Source organism: Ambystoma mexicanum, chromosome 12 (genome assembly GCF_040938575.1).
Source record: "Ambystoma mexicanum isolate Mex_15411 chromosome 12, UKY_AmexF1_1, whole genome shotgun sequence".
In the NCBI taxonomy this organism is placed as follows: Eukaryota; Metazoa; Chordata; class Amphibia; order Caudata; family Ambystomatidae; genus Ambystoma; species Ambystoma mexicanum.
The window spans coordinates 619,936,846-619,952,699 of record NC_090936.1 but is presented as its reverse complement, the minus strand read 5'-3'; the positions used below and the strand labels follow the sequence as shown (position 1 = coordinate 619,952,699).

The 15,854-nt window shown below is 44.3% G+C and overlaps 2 protein-coding genes across 6 annotated transcripts in view; one reads left to right on the top strand and one right to left on the bottom strand.

The window, feature by feature from the left end:
- The window catches only part of LOC138513914 (zinc finger protein 776-like), an 86,739-nt gene extending 85,279 nt beyond the window's left edge, over positions 1–1,460 (bottom strand). For both annotated transcript variants that reach the window (XM_069629057.1, XM_069629058.1), the window contains exon 1: positions 1,282–1,460. In XM_069629057.1, coding sequence (XP_069485158.1) covers positions 1,282–1,323 — 42 coding nt within the window. In that variant the 5' untranslated portion in view covers positions 1,324–1,460. The remainder of the gene's footprint in view (positions 1–1,281) is intronic.
- A 566-nt stretch (positions 1,461–2,026) lies between these two features.
- The window catches only part of LOC138513913 (zinc finger protein 699-like), a 172,475-nt gene continuing 158,647 nt past the window's right edge, over positions 2,027–15,854 (top strand). For all 4 annotated transcript variants that reach the window (XM_069629055.1, XM_069629054.1, XM_069629053.1 and 1 more), the window contains exon 1: positions 2,027–2,290. In XM_069629055.1, the coding sequence (XP_069485156.1) occupies positions 2,099–2,290 (192 nt within the window). In that variant the 5' untranslated portion in view covers positions 2,027–2,098. The remainder of the gene's footprint in view (positions 2,291–15,854) is intronic.

Genomic DNA, 15,854 nt, shown 5'->3' with positions numbered 1-15,854 from the left:
CTGCAATGCCTGTATTACACACCTCCATCCATGTACCTGAGTCAAGGCGCATGGCTGTTGGGAAATTATGCTATGGCGGCAAATATACTTCAATGGTCTTTGTTAAGCCCAAGTAACCTTTATGGCAGCTACCAGGTCATTACCCTGTAAATCTGGTGCAGTTCAGTATGGGTTCTGTAAATGCTTCCAAGTATATCTGTAGGAGTGTGCCTTAATAACTGTGTGGTCTTAACGTTCTTCACGACAATCCGGTTTGCTGCCTTGTGGCCTGGGTTCAACATTTCTGGACTCTGGGTGCCTTACCGCGAGTAGGGATGGGCCCTGGCGGGCAACCGCCGTAATTCAGGCAGGCCTGTGCGGCCTGTGTCGACATGCACTACAGGGTGCCACACGCTTTACTCTGGCAGCGGTTCCCAGGACTCTGAATGTCACACCGGGTTGCGCCCTTCTGCAGCTCCAGGCAGCTGGTGAGCCTCTCCTCACCACTCTGACATGAAGTGGCTCGACGGGTGGGTCTCTAGTGCACAAGACACCGAGGCACGAGAGCCTGCTGGCAGCAGGCGTGGAGGAGCCCTTTGCGCAAGTCAGTCACCTGATTCATCGCCAATTATTTGCGGGCGAGGGACGCCCCTGGCGGAATGCACACAGCACACACACAACACAGACACTGGTGGGTCAGGTTGGGACTGCCACATGCGCTTCTTCTTCCCCTTGCTGATAGATTTTTATCCATCAGCTGTGATTTTTGGATACCGAGGCTTGAGCATCATTACTCCATCTTCTCGGGTTGGTAGTCGTGGGTTAGAATTCTTCTTGGTCTGTGTGGACTTGTCACAGTAGGGCTGGTTTCACAGGGTCTTCACCCTAAAGACGGAGTTCCCTTTTTTTCAGCAGGTTACGTAGGCCCAACCTGATCTGAATGACGTGCTACGTCACTAGACTTAGGTCAATCTCTCAAGAGCCCCATGGTCATGAGTGATAAGACCATCTAGTAAATTTTTTCTTGGAATACTGGGACTAGTAGTTTTCCTAAATTTCAAATGGCAAATAAAAAAATTACAAGTTCTAAAATCCAAAGGGAAAGGGGACTGGGTGGCTTTCTCACACATTGCCACAGGGAACTTGAGAGCTCTGGTCACAGCAGAGTATTTCAATTTATAAAGAAAATTCGCCTATGGCCACATCTGGCACAATTTTAAACGTCACCTACTGCATTTGGAAACATGCACATCGTGTTATTGTCATCACGCAAACACAGAACAGTTACACAAAATTACTTACTTTACATGAATCCTGGTGAGATATTTCCTTACGGCTCTTCATTTCAATTTCTTGGGTGACAATGACACTCGGTCGCGGAAGACGAGGAAAAGAAACACCGAGATACACAATCCAATAAGTCAGAAAGCTACGGCTATCCTGCAAGCCGCGTTGACAGCGGAACTGTCACTGCGCTTGCTCAGGACAGAGAGCGCGCTCTGAGGCGCAAGCTCACAGTGAGATATAGTTTCCCTGTACAATTCCTAGAAAGGGGAACGCATGTTCAATGTGGTTTCTGTTCAGCGGGGTGGGTTGCGTTCCTACACATAGGTACTTTATACTACATCGTTACGTACAGAAAGCAGTCTCCGCAAACAACGTCCCGTTTATTCTCCTTGCTGTTCCATTTGTTTTTTTCTGATATGTGGTTTTCTTTTCCTTAGAACTTATTCAAGCCTGCCTTTACGCGGATTAAACACACAGTAAATATAATACCTGCTCGTGATAACGCTCTTGAAGATTTATATCTCGCCTTCTGCGTGCTTGTTGCATCGCTTGGGCGTATTCTAATGTCCGTCAGGTCTCGGTGATGGTGCTTTTGTACAGCAGCTGCTGGTGAATAGTGTCTTACATTCTGGGCATGTCTTACAGCTCCTGGTGACTACAGGGTCTGGTGATTAGTGACTTAAATTCTGTGCACAATGCTACAGTGTCTGGTGACTAGTGTATAACATCCTGGGCATGCCTTTACAAGCGAATTACCATTTTACATTCCGGGCAGTTTCCATCGGGTCCCGGGGATTTCTAGCCTACGTTTCCGGCATGTGCGCAACTGCGCATGTCTGGGCGAGTGATAGGTGACAGCAAGCTTTACATTGTTTGGTTGGGAAAGGTCCTGTTGCCTTTCCGGGGTGTCTTCCGCAACACTCGCCCTCTTGACCTCGTTTGGCACAAAAAACCGCAGGAGGGCTCCAGAGAGAACGCCTTTGAAGATCACTGGAAAGAGATGTCTCTGCAGGATTCGGATGAAGTGGGTGATATCCGTGTGGTTGTGCTGTCTTGGAGGCATCATTACATAATCGAAGGCTTTTCGTGGCAGTGGCAGTCAAGATATTAGTCATTAGGGACACTATGTGTCAGCTAGTACCGCTGTCTGTCGATTTCAGCTCACAATATTAATCATAGCAACACCGACTCCCGTTGAGAAATTGTGGGCGCAGTAATCGCCCATGGCCAGGCTGGCAATTATGAATAATAAACGCGGGCCGTGCGCCCATTAAATTAGATTTTGTGCCCCACCATAACAGTGGAAACAGCCGGAAAAAGCTCTAGGTCCATTTGTGTGATTTTTATTTTCCATGTCCTTAACTCAGAAAATATAGATATTGGTGGGCAAGAGGAAAACATGTGAGTAGTATCTGCATTTGTTTTATGACCGTATAAGCACCACCCAAAGTATTCATTTCTTTAGATTAATGGATACATTCAGAACTGTTTGGTAACGTTTGCGGAATGTGTAATATTTAAGGAATTCTACTCCCCTCCTCACTAAAAGGAAAATGCAATGTGAACCCACCCCATTGAGGGCAATTTTATTAGAATTAGAAGCAGAGTTCCCTTTTATTTAGCTTTTTGAAATACTGGCCAATAGTGTAGATACTACGCGCAGTAGGGGTGACAGTTCTTTACTTGACTGTGATTTGTGCTGAATTTGGCAGACACGCACTTTATCTTCTTCGCATCAGTCTTCATTGTACTTTGGAGTTACCCATTAATAAGTATTCAGAAGTGGTGGGATTGCAGTGGAGCGTCTTGTGATCTTGGGCAAAACTGTTCTAAGAATGTGTGTTCACTAGCAGTGACTTGCTTGACAAATTGAAACATCAGTAATAAATATATGTAGTGATGGGGCAAACACAATAACCAGGACTTGCAGTTAACCCAATTATGAACACTTGTATATCAGTACCTGATTTATTTTCAGAAATTAACATTTCTTTCAACCTTGTTCCACCAATAACTTATGTGGCTGAACCTAAAGCACTTAAATCGTTGTTTTTGTTTTTTTGGAGATGTGACGGAAAGGCTATACATACACACATATAGCCTGCAGAATCTGTTAACTTTAAGCGATCACAGGAGGTCAAAGCTCTGTGACTGGCAGAAGCAGACCTCCTAAAGCCATTGTCGAGATCAAAGGCTCACTTTGCATGTTAAAGGATCATCACTTTAGTAAGTGAGGACCTTTTTTATCGGCCTGCCCTGCTCATAGGCTTCCTGACACTGTTTGTGGCCTCGAGGGTTTGGTCTTTTATTGCGGGCCAAACCCGCAAGTTGCGGGTCGGTAGACAGCTCTGTATTCTATCAGAGGTACCGATGTGTGTGTGCCATATGGTAGTACAATTTCTTGTGTTCTTTTGCAAGATTGTGTGCTAGGAATTAATTTTGAAGTTAATGGTATTTTTTTTGTCTGTTATATGAAAGAGAATGCCTTGGTATTGTGCTATTCCGAAAAACAATGACGTATTTCAAGAATTGATGTACAGATAAGCCATAATATGCTTGAATTTGTGTAGTGGTGGCTTGGGACGTTTTTAACTGGAGGCGTGAAAATATCTGGCATAAATATGGGAGAGCGACCAAGCATAGTGAGGAAGCCTGAATCAAGTAAGGGGGGGTTCAGGCATTGAATAATGGGTTACAATGGTGTATTATGTAGCACCACTTTCTGTGAAAATAAAATGGCTGAACAACCAGACAGTTTGCATTTGTTTTTGTAGGGTAGTTAATGAAAAAAGCCAATAGATGCAAGCCACCAACAGTGTACAGGGGAATTCACAAAGTATTGTCATGATGCCTTTCCCACAATATATGCCAGTATAAAAACATTTCCACGCTGGCTATGCCCATACATTTCCATGTTGGCTGCGCCAATATATGGCAGTATTCCCATATAAGAACATAGTCATGCTTGCTTTACGCATAATGCTGGTAATCGGGGTGCAATATTTGCAATTGGCTAGTGATATTTGCTCTTTGTTGGTAAGAAATGGTGTACCTGTGACCTGGCGACGCGGGTGTGAGCTGTTCCTGGCCTGCTGTAACATCTTGCGGGTTTGATAGTGTGCGGGTCCTTGGGGCCTCCAGTGATTCTGTGCGTGTAAAATCTATGCCCAATTTGTTTTGTTTTCCTTCTCAGTTGGCGCCAGGAGCGCTTGTTGGTTTCTCCCCCCCCCCCATTGTATCCACTTCCCGGTCCCACTCCCTCCCTCCACCCACCCCCTGATTGGGTGACTACCTTGTCATAACTGACCGTCCTGGGCAGCCCATTGCCCGGCAGCCCCACGGCTAAGGGCCCCTAAGCAAAGGGTGACTCCCCTCAGAGGCGGCTCCTTGGTGTGTCTGCAGGTGTCCGCAGGGGACGGCAGTTGCAAGTCTCATCCTACTCACCCCCTCAACTAGCAAACTCCCAACTTAAGTGGTTCCAACCGTTTATTTAAAATATAACTTAATTTAATGAAGAGTTCATCCTCTTGTCCAACTGCTCAGTCTGTCTTGCCTCCTAACTGTCTCGTCTGCTTGCTTCCTCCCTGTGTCCTCCCCTAGCTTCTCCCTACCCTCTCCCACTCCTTTCCTCTTCTCTCCTCTCCTACCTACTCTATGGTGTTCTCTGTCACTCCTATTTGTTCAAACTGCTTCTCTATTGACTATCCTGCCCTCCTCACTAAATCTGGAAGGAAGAAGTTTAAAAAGGACATCCTGGTCTCCAACCTAGGCCTCCCTATCGCTGACACATACATCAGTGCCTCCTCCAAGGAAACTCTCACCGACATCCTCTTTTTCGTTCCTTCGCTAGACCTATGGACCCTTCATATGCTCTCTCCTTTCTCCTCTTCTCCCATTAATGGTGGCACCCGTTGAGACTGCCTCCTTCCATTCCTCTAAGGTCATCATTAATGTTTACTTGAATGGTACCGTCTTGGTCCAAGGCCCTCAAGTCAACGTTCGCCTCTTTGATAGACGCTTCCCACGCCTCATCAATTTCCTTTCTTCTCCTGCTGTCCCCTCTCCCCCTTCCGCGGCTACCTCGTCCACCCCTTCTGCTGCCTCCTTGGCTAACTTGCCTTCTCCTTCTCTCTCTGCCCCCTCTCGGGCTCTCTCTACACCTCTGAAGGGCATACCTCTGATCTGTACCCTTCCGTGGAAGTCCTTCAAGGATGGCAACCTTCTCCATATTGCCACTCTGACCTCTCGCTCTGCTGTCAAACACTCCTCTGATATCTGCCGCCTGCTGGAAGAACTTGACCTTGATGTCCTCGGTCTCACGAGACATGGTTCACGGACAGTTCTGTCACTAGCTTTGACACGCTCCTACCTGACCCTACAAGATCCTCTCCGCGCCCAGGTCCAACCGCTCTGGAGGGGGTGTAGCCCTGATCTTCCCCGAGTGGATCCCTGCCTCTATCACTCCTACGCAGGCCGACTCCTCTTTTGAATGACTCGTCTGACGGCTGTCTCTCTCCCCTAGCTATTCCCTTACTGTGTCTACCATCCATCGGCCACCTGGTCAGATGTCCTCCTTCCTCTCTGACTGGGCGGACCTCTCCTCCTCACTCCTAGCCTCAACCACGCAACTCCTCCTTCTTGGAGACTTCAACATCCACCTGGATGCCTCCTGTCCTCCCTCTGGACTCTTTCGCAAACTCTGCGACTCTCTCTCACTCACTATTCTCCCCTCTGGCCCAACTCACTCGGCAGGGCACACTCTGGATGTTCTGATCTCCTCAGAACTTCCCCTTTCTGTCCCTCTCTGCACTCCTCTCTCCTGGAGTGATCACTTTCTCCTCGCCTCCCACCTCACCCTCCCTACCCCTCAGGCCAAGCCACTTCCATCACTGCCACCCACCTTCTCGGTCATCTGACCCATGAAGCGCGTATCAGTTGAGGCTTTCGCCGCCACCTTCTCACCCCCCCCCCCCTTTGGCTGACTCTCACCCTGACACAGTCCTCTCTGCTATATCTGGTACACTTGATATCCTTGCCCCTGTCATGAGGATCCACCTGAAGCCCAAAGCCAAGTGCAACTCCTGGTACGACTCTGACCTCGTCACCCTAAAACGCAAGTGCAGGGTGGCCGAGAGGAAATGGTACGCTTCATGTACATCCTCTGACAAACTGGCCTGCCGCCTGCTCCAAAGGCAATACCGGCTCTCTGTCCTAACCAAGAAGAGAGCCCATAACCAACCCTGTGTCTCTGCGGCATCTAACAACTCGGCTGAACTCTTTAAAATCTGCAAGGAACTGGCCAATCCTGCCGCAGTCTCCATCTCTCCTGTCCCTTCCCAGTCCCTCTGCACAGCACTAAACGAAAAAAATGTCCTGACAGGTTCACTAAACATACATATAAATGAATTTATAGTAGTCTCCTCAATACCAAGAGCATAACTCGAAGAGTCTGTATGTTACTCAACTCAGGTTAATTAGAGAGTCCTAACTTGGACTTCCTGTATATCTGGAAAAACTCCTAGGTATATGTTTATTATTTCGACTCCACAGATTCTCAATTCTGTTTAAGAATTTTACAAAAATATCTTTTTTATTATTACTCACATGCAAGGTCTGTAAATTACCAAGCACAATTGGCTAAAGAAAAATTCAAAGCAAGCACAATATATACAAGGAACAAGCAAGTATCCATATTAATATACACAGTTTTTCATACAAAATATAAATACAATTATTCAAAAGAAAACAGTCAATAATATCCAAGAACATTTTAAAAAAATCAAACATCAAACAAATCAACACCATGTGAATATTGAAAACAATTAGCCCCGTCTTGGAGGTTGAAACCATATACAGCTAAATTCGAATTCTTGGTTCAGCTGGGGGCATTTCCAATTGCTGACTAAACTCGGGGTCTACGTGTGACACCAGGATAGATCTTGAAGGTGTCGTACTCGTACGTATCTAAATGAAAGAGTACAAGTAATCTACATTTCGGCAGAGTAGGCAACCCCGAGTTTAGTCAGCAATTGGAAATGCCCCCAGCTGAACCAAGAATTCGAATTTAGCTGTATATGGTTTCAACCTCCAAGAGGTTTTTTCATGTCTACTTCATCATAGATGCCTGTTTTGCTTTCCAAACACGTGTATAAACCTCAGAATAACTACTCACACTATTACACATATTGAAAGTTCTTGGACTCAGGAAGGCAATGATGCACACTTGGACTAATAGTTATAATATAAGTAGGTCTTTACAGGCCCTTTATTCATACTTCATAAGCATACATGAAACAATGGAATAAATGCAACTTATTATACATAGATACATATATAGACATAGGTTAGTACATCACTGTTAGTGCAGCTGTGAGAACACCTTCATCTCGCCCCAAGCAACACTGCAAACTGTCAAAGCAGGTAGGCAGAGAGATCACATTAACTATCGGGGTCCGGAACGGAGCGTCCTCCCCCTCAGTGAGACTTTTCGCCAACTACCTTAGCAGATTCTACCACTACTCTTATTTGGTCAGAGTCTCTGCCTTCCACAGGTTACCGAATGCCCCCGGCCGGAGTGACAGACAGCAAGCATTGGAGGCACCCTTAAAGTGGAAAAATCCAGTGGAAAAACCCACTGATGTACCCTTAGATGTAGTCCTGCCATTCCTTACTGTGCAATGACATTTTTCTTTTAATTGTGCATCTATGATTCAGCAACATAGATGCCCAATCAAATATCACTCCTTCCTCCTCCCTGCCCAAAGCAGCCTGCTGGGCTGGCACAAACCCAACACAAACACGCTCATTGAAAAACACATTCCCGATGCATCCACATAGACAGCATTAATTTCAGAAATCATTCACACAGCATTCACTCGTTCATTGAAACACATTCCCATTCACTTGATCGTTCACAAAACATTCATTTCCAGCAACATTTGCTCGCTCATTCCAACACATGTTCATGCACCATTCACTTGCTCATTCACACAGCACTCACTTCAAACGCCATTCTCACAGCATTCATTTGCTCATTGAAACACATGTTAAGGTAGTATCCAGGCAGATTGAATTTGCTCGCTCATTCAAACACATTCACCCGCTCATTTAAATGGCATTCACTCACTCATTCAATCGCACATTCCCTCAGCATTCACTTGCTCTTTCAGACAGAATTCGTGGACTCATTTAAATGCACATGCACGCAGCATTCACTTGCTCATTCAAACATATTCATGTTCACTTGCTCATTTACGTGGCATTAATTTCAAACACACGTTCACACAGCATTCACTCACTAATGAACTTACTATTAATTTCAAACCACATTCACTTGTTCATTAAAACACATTCATGTTTACTTGCTCAGTGATAAAGCATTAATTTCAAACAGCATTCACACAGAATTCACACTTTAATTCAAACACACAATTAACAAAGCATTCGTTTGCGCTTTCACAAAGAATTGACTTGCATTCAAACACACTTTCACACAACATTCACTTGCTCTTTTACATGGCGTTGACTTGCTCAATGCATTAATTCCAAACAGCATTCACTTGCTCACATTCATGCACCATTTACTTGCTCATTCAGACAGCACTCATTTGAAACAGCATTCACACAGCAGTATTTGCTCATTGAAACACACGTTCACGCAGCATCCACACAGACAGCATTCGCCCACCATTCACTCGCTCATTCAAGCACATTCACGTTCACTTGCACATTCAAACAGCGTTCATTTCAAGCAGCATTCACTTGCTCATTTAATCACTCATTCCTGCAAAATTCACTTGCTCTTTCACGCAGAAGTTGCTCACACTATACACACATGCATGCAGCATTCACGCAGTTTACACTCTCTCATTCACACAGCATTAATTTCAGACAGCATTGGCACCAAATTCATGTGCTTATTTCAAACGCACATTAACGCAGCATTCATTCACTCTTTCACAGAGCATTCATCCACTCATTTAAGTACACATACATGCATGCATGCATTCACTCACTCATTCAAACGTGCATGCACCCAATCACCCAAACATCATATACTCGCTTGGTAACCCACACATGCATACACACACATATAATAACATACACATACATTCCATTAAATACATTTTACACTTCCCTCAGCCCCGGTCTGTATCCTGCTCCTCCCTGATGCAGCCTTCTGTGACAAGGGCCCTCTGTCTTCCGCGCACAAAAACTGAAACCAGGAAGTGCTCAAGAGCACTTCCTGGTTCCTGCGTATGAGCACAGGAGGGAGAGCACCACTTTTCCAGGGCCCCATTGAGTCTGGATGTGCGAGGAGATGCAAGAGTGCCCCCTCACACATTCAGATCTGCATTTCCACAGCCTGAATCCCCAATGGGCCATGCAAAGCTGGGGAAGCAAAACGTCCCCACCTTGCATAGCACATTGGACATGCGCATGGGGGAACATAAACACTCAAAGGGAAATCACGTTTCCCATTTACAGTTTAACCCCTGGCTCCTCCACAATAGGCAAGGATTTTGGTGGGTCGGCACCTCTTGCCCATTATGGATGAGCCGTCCCTGAATGTGTGTCATGGATTTAGTTTTGGCACCAGTGATGTCACCTATTTCTCTTATACCTTTCTTGAGCCATAGCTGTGGAGTAGAAAAATGCCTTGTATAAGTTTCCCAATACCCTGGGAAATGATTGAAGCCTTGGTTTTGTTATTAAGGCCATTAACATTCCAATTTATCAGACACAGATTAGCCATAATTACTATGGGTGTCTGACTGGAGATGGTAGTAAAACTATTACAAAGCCATTTTTATGTGAATCTATTTTGTTTCTTGTTTGTACACCATCCGCCGCCTAAGAGTCCAAAGGACCGTAGAGTTTTGCATACATGTTGACCTAATTGTGTCCCACCCTTCCCTATGCCTCGCCTTTTTCTCACCACCCAGTAGTGGCACAGTGTAGAAGTGTTGTTCTCCACTGGCCCCCTCCTATCCCCCAAACGTGATACTAAACATTGACAAAACTGCAGACAGTATCATCAAAAACATAAATCCTAAAACCATTGCAGGAAAACTTTACAGTCCTCTCTTTGGGAATCTTCCTACAAAATACAATACTACAAATTATAAACCTGACTAAACGGTAAGGAAGGGTTTGCTTTGGCATAAATTGACGAACTAGAATGTACCACAGGGACTGATATATATGATCATGGAACTATATGAGAACACCAAAGCGAAAGTAAGGCTGAGTATGGAGGGCACAGGGTGGATACAAACACATATCGGTCTCAAACAAGGGTGCATATTGGCCCCAACTCTATTCAATCTGTACTTGGTGGATCTCCCAGTGGTTATATCTTCTAACAAAGCATACCCTCCAAAGCTAGGGCACACTTGTATACAATTATTGGGGTACACAGATGACCTTGTGTTAATGGATTACACCCCGAGGCGCCTGCAAGAACAGCGTAACCTACTGAGCGTATACCCTGAAAGCAATGGATTAAAAATAAATGCAAACAAAACAAAGATAATACCTTGTTTGCTAGATAAACCTTTGAGGGGCAATAGCTATCAGTGGTCATTAAACGAGAACAAGGTAGAGGTCATCTTGCAGTTCCAATAAATGGCAGTTGTTATCGATAACTGGTCTCCACAATTAATTAAGACCCAAATCATGGCACAGCAAGCAGCTGGGTGCTCTAAGAGCTTTTGCATTGAAGCATGCAGATTACTCAGTAAATGAGTTTATAAAACAAAATTTGTGCCTTACATGACCTACGGTGCCGAAGTATGGGCACAGAATGATAGCAAGAAATTGGATCTACTAGAAAATAAGTGCCTAAAGACATTGTGTAGGTTAACTCAAAATATCTTGGTTGGAAATCTCCATGAGTAAAATAAGCACCAATCTGATCTCATGTAGGCTCAAATTATCACTAGAGGATCACTAATTCTACAGAATCCACCTTAAGCTCAGGGGGCACAGTGCTCGCCTTGGAAACAAGACGACACAGAGCAACACAGCTTCGATCCCGGGTCCGCGCTTAGAAACCTCTGGGTATTAAGCGAATTATAAATACTCTATCATATCATATTGCTATCAAATATAGCGGCTGGCTATGATGTACACTCTACCTTTCTTAAATGCAGCGCTGTTAATACTATCTGCAACACACCTACCAGATTGCTACCGCACATTAATACCTCACTAAAAAAAATTAATGATTTTCATAGAGAGCAAAATATTGTTAACCTGGCAACAAAAGTCAACAGCGGCCGGTACCTTGAGCACCTTGTCAACGTACCTGCTTACCTCTCTGGGTATTCATTCCTGAATTAATCTTCTGGGATTACATGAAAATCCAAATTTAACACTGCCGAATCACGTTTTAGGAGCTAGGATGGGGATAATCACATCGGCAAGAGAATGTAGAATGTGTGGCGGTAATGAATTGGGAAGTACAATTCACTTGTTGATGGAGTGTAAATGTTTGGTAAACGTCTGTAGAACCTGCTGGCTTGCATATGGTAATCTGAATATAGTAAGCCACAGTAATTAGGATATCTGGAATTGGTAAATACACAACAATGATTTTAATCTTATTTATCACTTGACGAAGCTATGGAATTTTATGAGTGAATTACTGACAAATGTATAATTGGATTATTCATCATTTATTTTTTCACGTTATTTAGTGTATACTTGGGATCTGGTGAATGTCTCACTTTTATTTTTCTATTTTTTTCTCTAATGTGTCTATTTGTAAAACAAGTCTAATTTGACCGTATTATACATAATAAAAAAAATTACTAAACTGCAACAATCAAACCTTAAACGTAAAAATAAAAATCTGCAGTGATTTTTGGGATGTCTTGCGCCTAATTTTCTAGTGGATTTCAGGATCTTTTTGCCTAGAAACCAGCCAGCAAAATATTCCCATGAGTAGTCCTTGAAACTTAATGTAGGTACATGAAGAAATTACCTCCTGCACATCCACTACTATGCTCCATCCATGGTTCAAATATGTCACCGCCAGAATTGTCACATACCTCACGCAGACCCATTTCCTCAGCATTCCACATTGAATCAACCAGCCAAATGACAGCATTCCTCCCTCAGCAGTATCCATGTCAGCTTGCATAACGTGTTGTCACATGCCGTCTTTTGACAATAAGAAAGTGGCAATATCCATGGGAATGCCCACACCGCATCCAATTACATCCCAGTCTTAAGTATGAAATCAGAAGGCACTACACAAAATCATCCTTTTAACAAATGACCAACATAAAGCCACGCAACGTTTTTAACACAGGAAAAAGTAGGAAGAGCACCTAAAGTGACTTAACACATTAAGGGAGCAAACGTGGAACTTGAGTGGGTAGAACAAACCAGCAACACCCCACATCTCCAATGAGATAGCCGCAATTATAACAAGCAATAAAGCCTATAGCCGGCAGTACCCAAAAGGATGACAACCCACTTTCCAATCCTTAAGAAACATTACACACACGGATTCAGATCAATGAGTGGGTTCACAACACAGATTCAGACCAACCAGCCTTCTCTTTCATATGGGACACACTAAAAACTACACTGTTACTAAAACTCAAAACTCCAAGTGTACTGATCCTTACTTTTCAGTGGTGCTCAACACTGTCTGTCACAAGCTCTACCCAAAAGAGCTTTAGTCATCAGATTATGGGGCACTGCTCTAAAGCTGGATCACATCCTTCTTCTTCAATAGAGCAGAGACAACCTACTTGGCCACCTTCAGGGCACCCACCTGCAAATCATCCGTGGAATACCTCGATTTTACAGCCTATCATCACTTCCTTTCAATATTTCCATGAACCCCCACCCGCCATGTACAAATAATCAGCAACCCAGGTCTCGCCTGCTACAAATATGTGAATAATGCTCAAATCTTCTACAATCCTACCCAAACATCATCCCCATTTCCTCTCACACAGGGATGATGACAAATTGAATAAAAGTTAACCCAGAAATAACAGAACTTATGATATGTCGTGCCAAAACATCAGACCACATTCCTTTTCTTGGCTTGCTAAAATGGAAGCCTGTCCCCAGCACACAGCAACAGTCCAAAAACGTACGGGCAACCACCTCACATTTGAATCCCATGTCAAAGCCACAGTACAAAGCTGCTTCTTCCAACTCTAATTCATTTGGCGCATCGTGCCATAACCGACATTCCCACATAGAACACTAGGAGTCCATGCCTGAGTATGCTCCAGGCTTGGCTATGCTAATAGCCCTTACCTGGACCTCCAGAGTATCTATTAACTGCCTACAAAGAGCACTAAATGCAGCAGCCAGGTTCGCCCTAAGACTGAAAAGGTAGGAATTTATCCTGCTGGCTCTGACACTCTTTGCTGGCTCCATGTCAAATGCAGAATCCAATTCAAAACCATCTGTATTGGCCATGGTGCCTTCCATAATGGGGACCAGCATCCACCGAAAAGAAATGCACCCCCTGCACTCCTGTCAGAACACCTTGAACCAGCAATGCAGCCCAAGTAGCAGTTCCACGAATTCATCAGTACATCCTCATGCTCATTCTTGCCATCATTCTATGTAACTCCATGTACAGGTTATTCTTGACATTCTGCAAATCTCTCAAAACCTGGCTTTTCACAAGACCACCAGTGACCAAGTAGCGCAGGCAAGCAACCTTCAAAGAACAAACCACTCAGACCTTTACAACAAACTAGCCATCTCAAGCATGAAACCAAGACCCACCAGAATACCACAGACCAATTAGCACGGACATGCACCTCCCACAGACTGGGGGAATTAGATCCTTGCAACCTAATAGCCATCACAGACTGGGGCCCAAAGACCTACCCAAGCACTAACTGCACAAACAAGAACACATTCAAGGCCAGACACAGTTGGGCCACCCTTGCTTATATGTGCAAATACACTTGGGCACAATGCTCAAATCAAATGACCCTTGATGTACAACTCAATCGGCCTTTTTCGAAGCCTCCTCATCGGACATTGAACATCAACCCTCAATCATAATAAAATGGAACAAAGGACAGCAGGAAACTGCCATCTAGACACATACAACTACAGTAACTCCACTTTCAGACCTATGATACACTTGAATTCTACCAGTTTAACATAACCTTTTCTGCAGCTGCATCCAATTTGCAGCTGCAAAATATGATGCACCCTTCAGCTCCACTCCAACTGGCAAACCACACACCCTGCTATCTAGCATTGCAACAATAAATGGGTACATTACAGAAGCAAAAAATGCTGTGAACACCTTGAACCTGAATATAAAATGCAATGTTCGAATAAGCAAAACATTTTTGCAAAACATATGGCCGAAGAAACCTACAGTCATATAAATGCCTGCGCCGGAAGAGCTGCACGTTGTGAAGCCGTGAGCCGCGGCCTGAGGAGTCATGCATTGTGACGCTGGGTGGTTTTGCTGGAGCCGTGCCACGGATTCTTTTGATTGGGCCGTCACCACCCCTCTTTGTTCCTACTTTGGCTGTGCCAGTCCCATGGTGGGCAAGCATGTTTGGGGCTACTGTGGGGTTTGTCCCGTCGAGTTGCGTGGACTGGGGTGGACCATGGATGGTTTGGATGGTGGGACGATCTACAGAGTTGTCGGATTTCCGTTTGTCTGACGATGAGCGTCCTGCATCATTGGAGTTGGGGTGAGTTGGATGGAGGGGAGACGGATATCTGAAGGCCCGGTTTGTGTCCGTTTGGGGTTTCTTCTAGTTCATGCTGACTGGATCGGTACCGTGGGGGCAGTCTGGAAATCATGGTTCCTGTGGACTTTGGAATGCCTTTGGTACCACTCTGCCTTTATCATGTAGGTACTCCCAGGTGGCCTGCAATACGTTGAACTGGCAGTGTTTTAGACTTTAGATTTTGCCTCCCGCCCATGATTTTGTGACCTAATCTATGGGGGTGTTGATGCTTTACATTTTGTCTCACATTGTCCATTTCTTTGCTGGACCTTCACTCAATTGTGTTTTAATCTGATTACTGTATAATTTTCTGGATGTTTGGTTTGATTTTGTTCTTGCTCTGGCTGTTCTGTTTTCTGTGCTATTTTGCCAACATATCTCTCTATGTACCATCTCATTAAATAACTGTAAAGCATTTTGGATTAAAGCGCTATAGAAGCAACATATAATAAACAATAACACCATTAACACACATGCACCATGGTATTTCTCTAAAATATTGTTCGCTCTAGTAAATTCAGACGTTTCCTTCTTTAGTTGCGTCTTAACTGTGAACTGGTATTAACAAATAAGTGGATTGATAACCATCTGCTTTCGCAAGAAAGGCATTGTCGAATGTGCAAACACACTTCCACTAATGAAACTGCTATACATCTTTTAACAGCTTGTCCGATTATGTTTAAAACCTATGAACTATGCTATGGGAAAGTGGTCCATAATCTGGAACACATAGAGGAACCATGGTTCTGGTACCGCAGCTTAAATTCGACCTCTATAAAAACTCACATAGCTATGTATAGCATATGGCTGAATATCAAAATCATTGGGCATCACCATCACCATCTGACA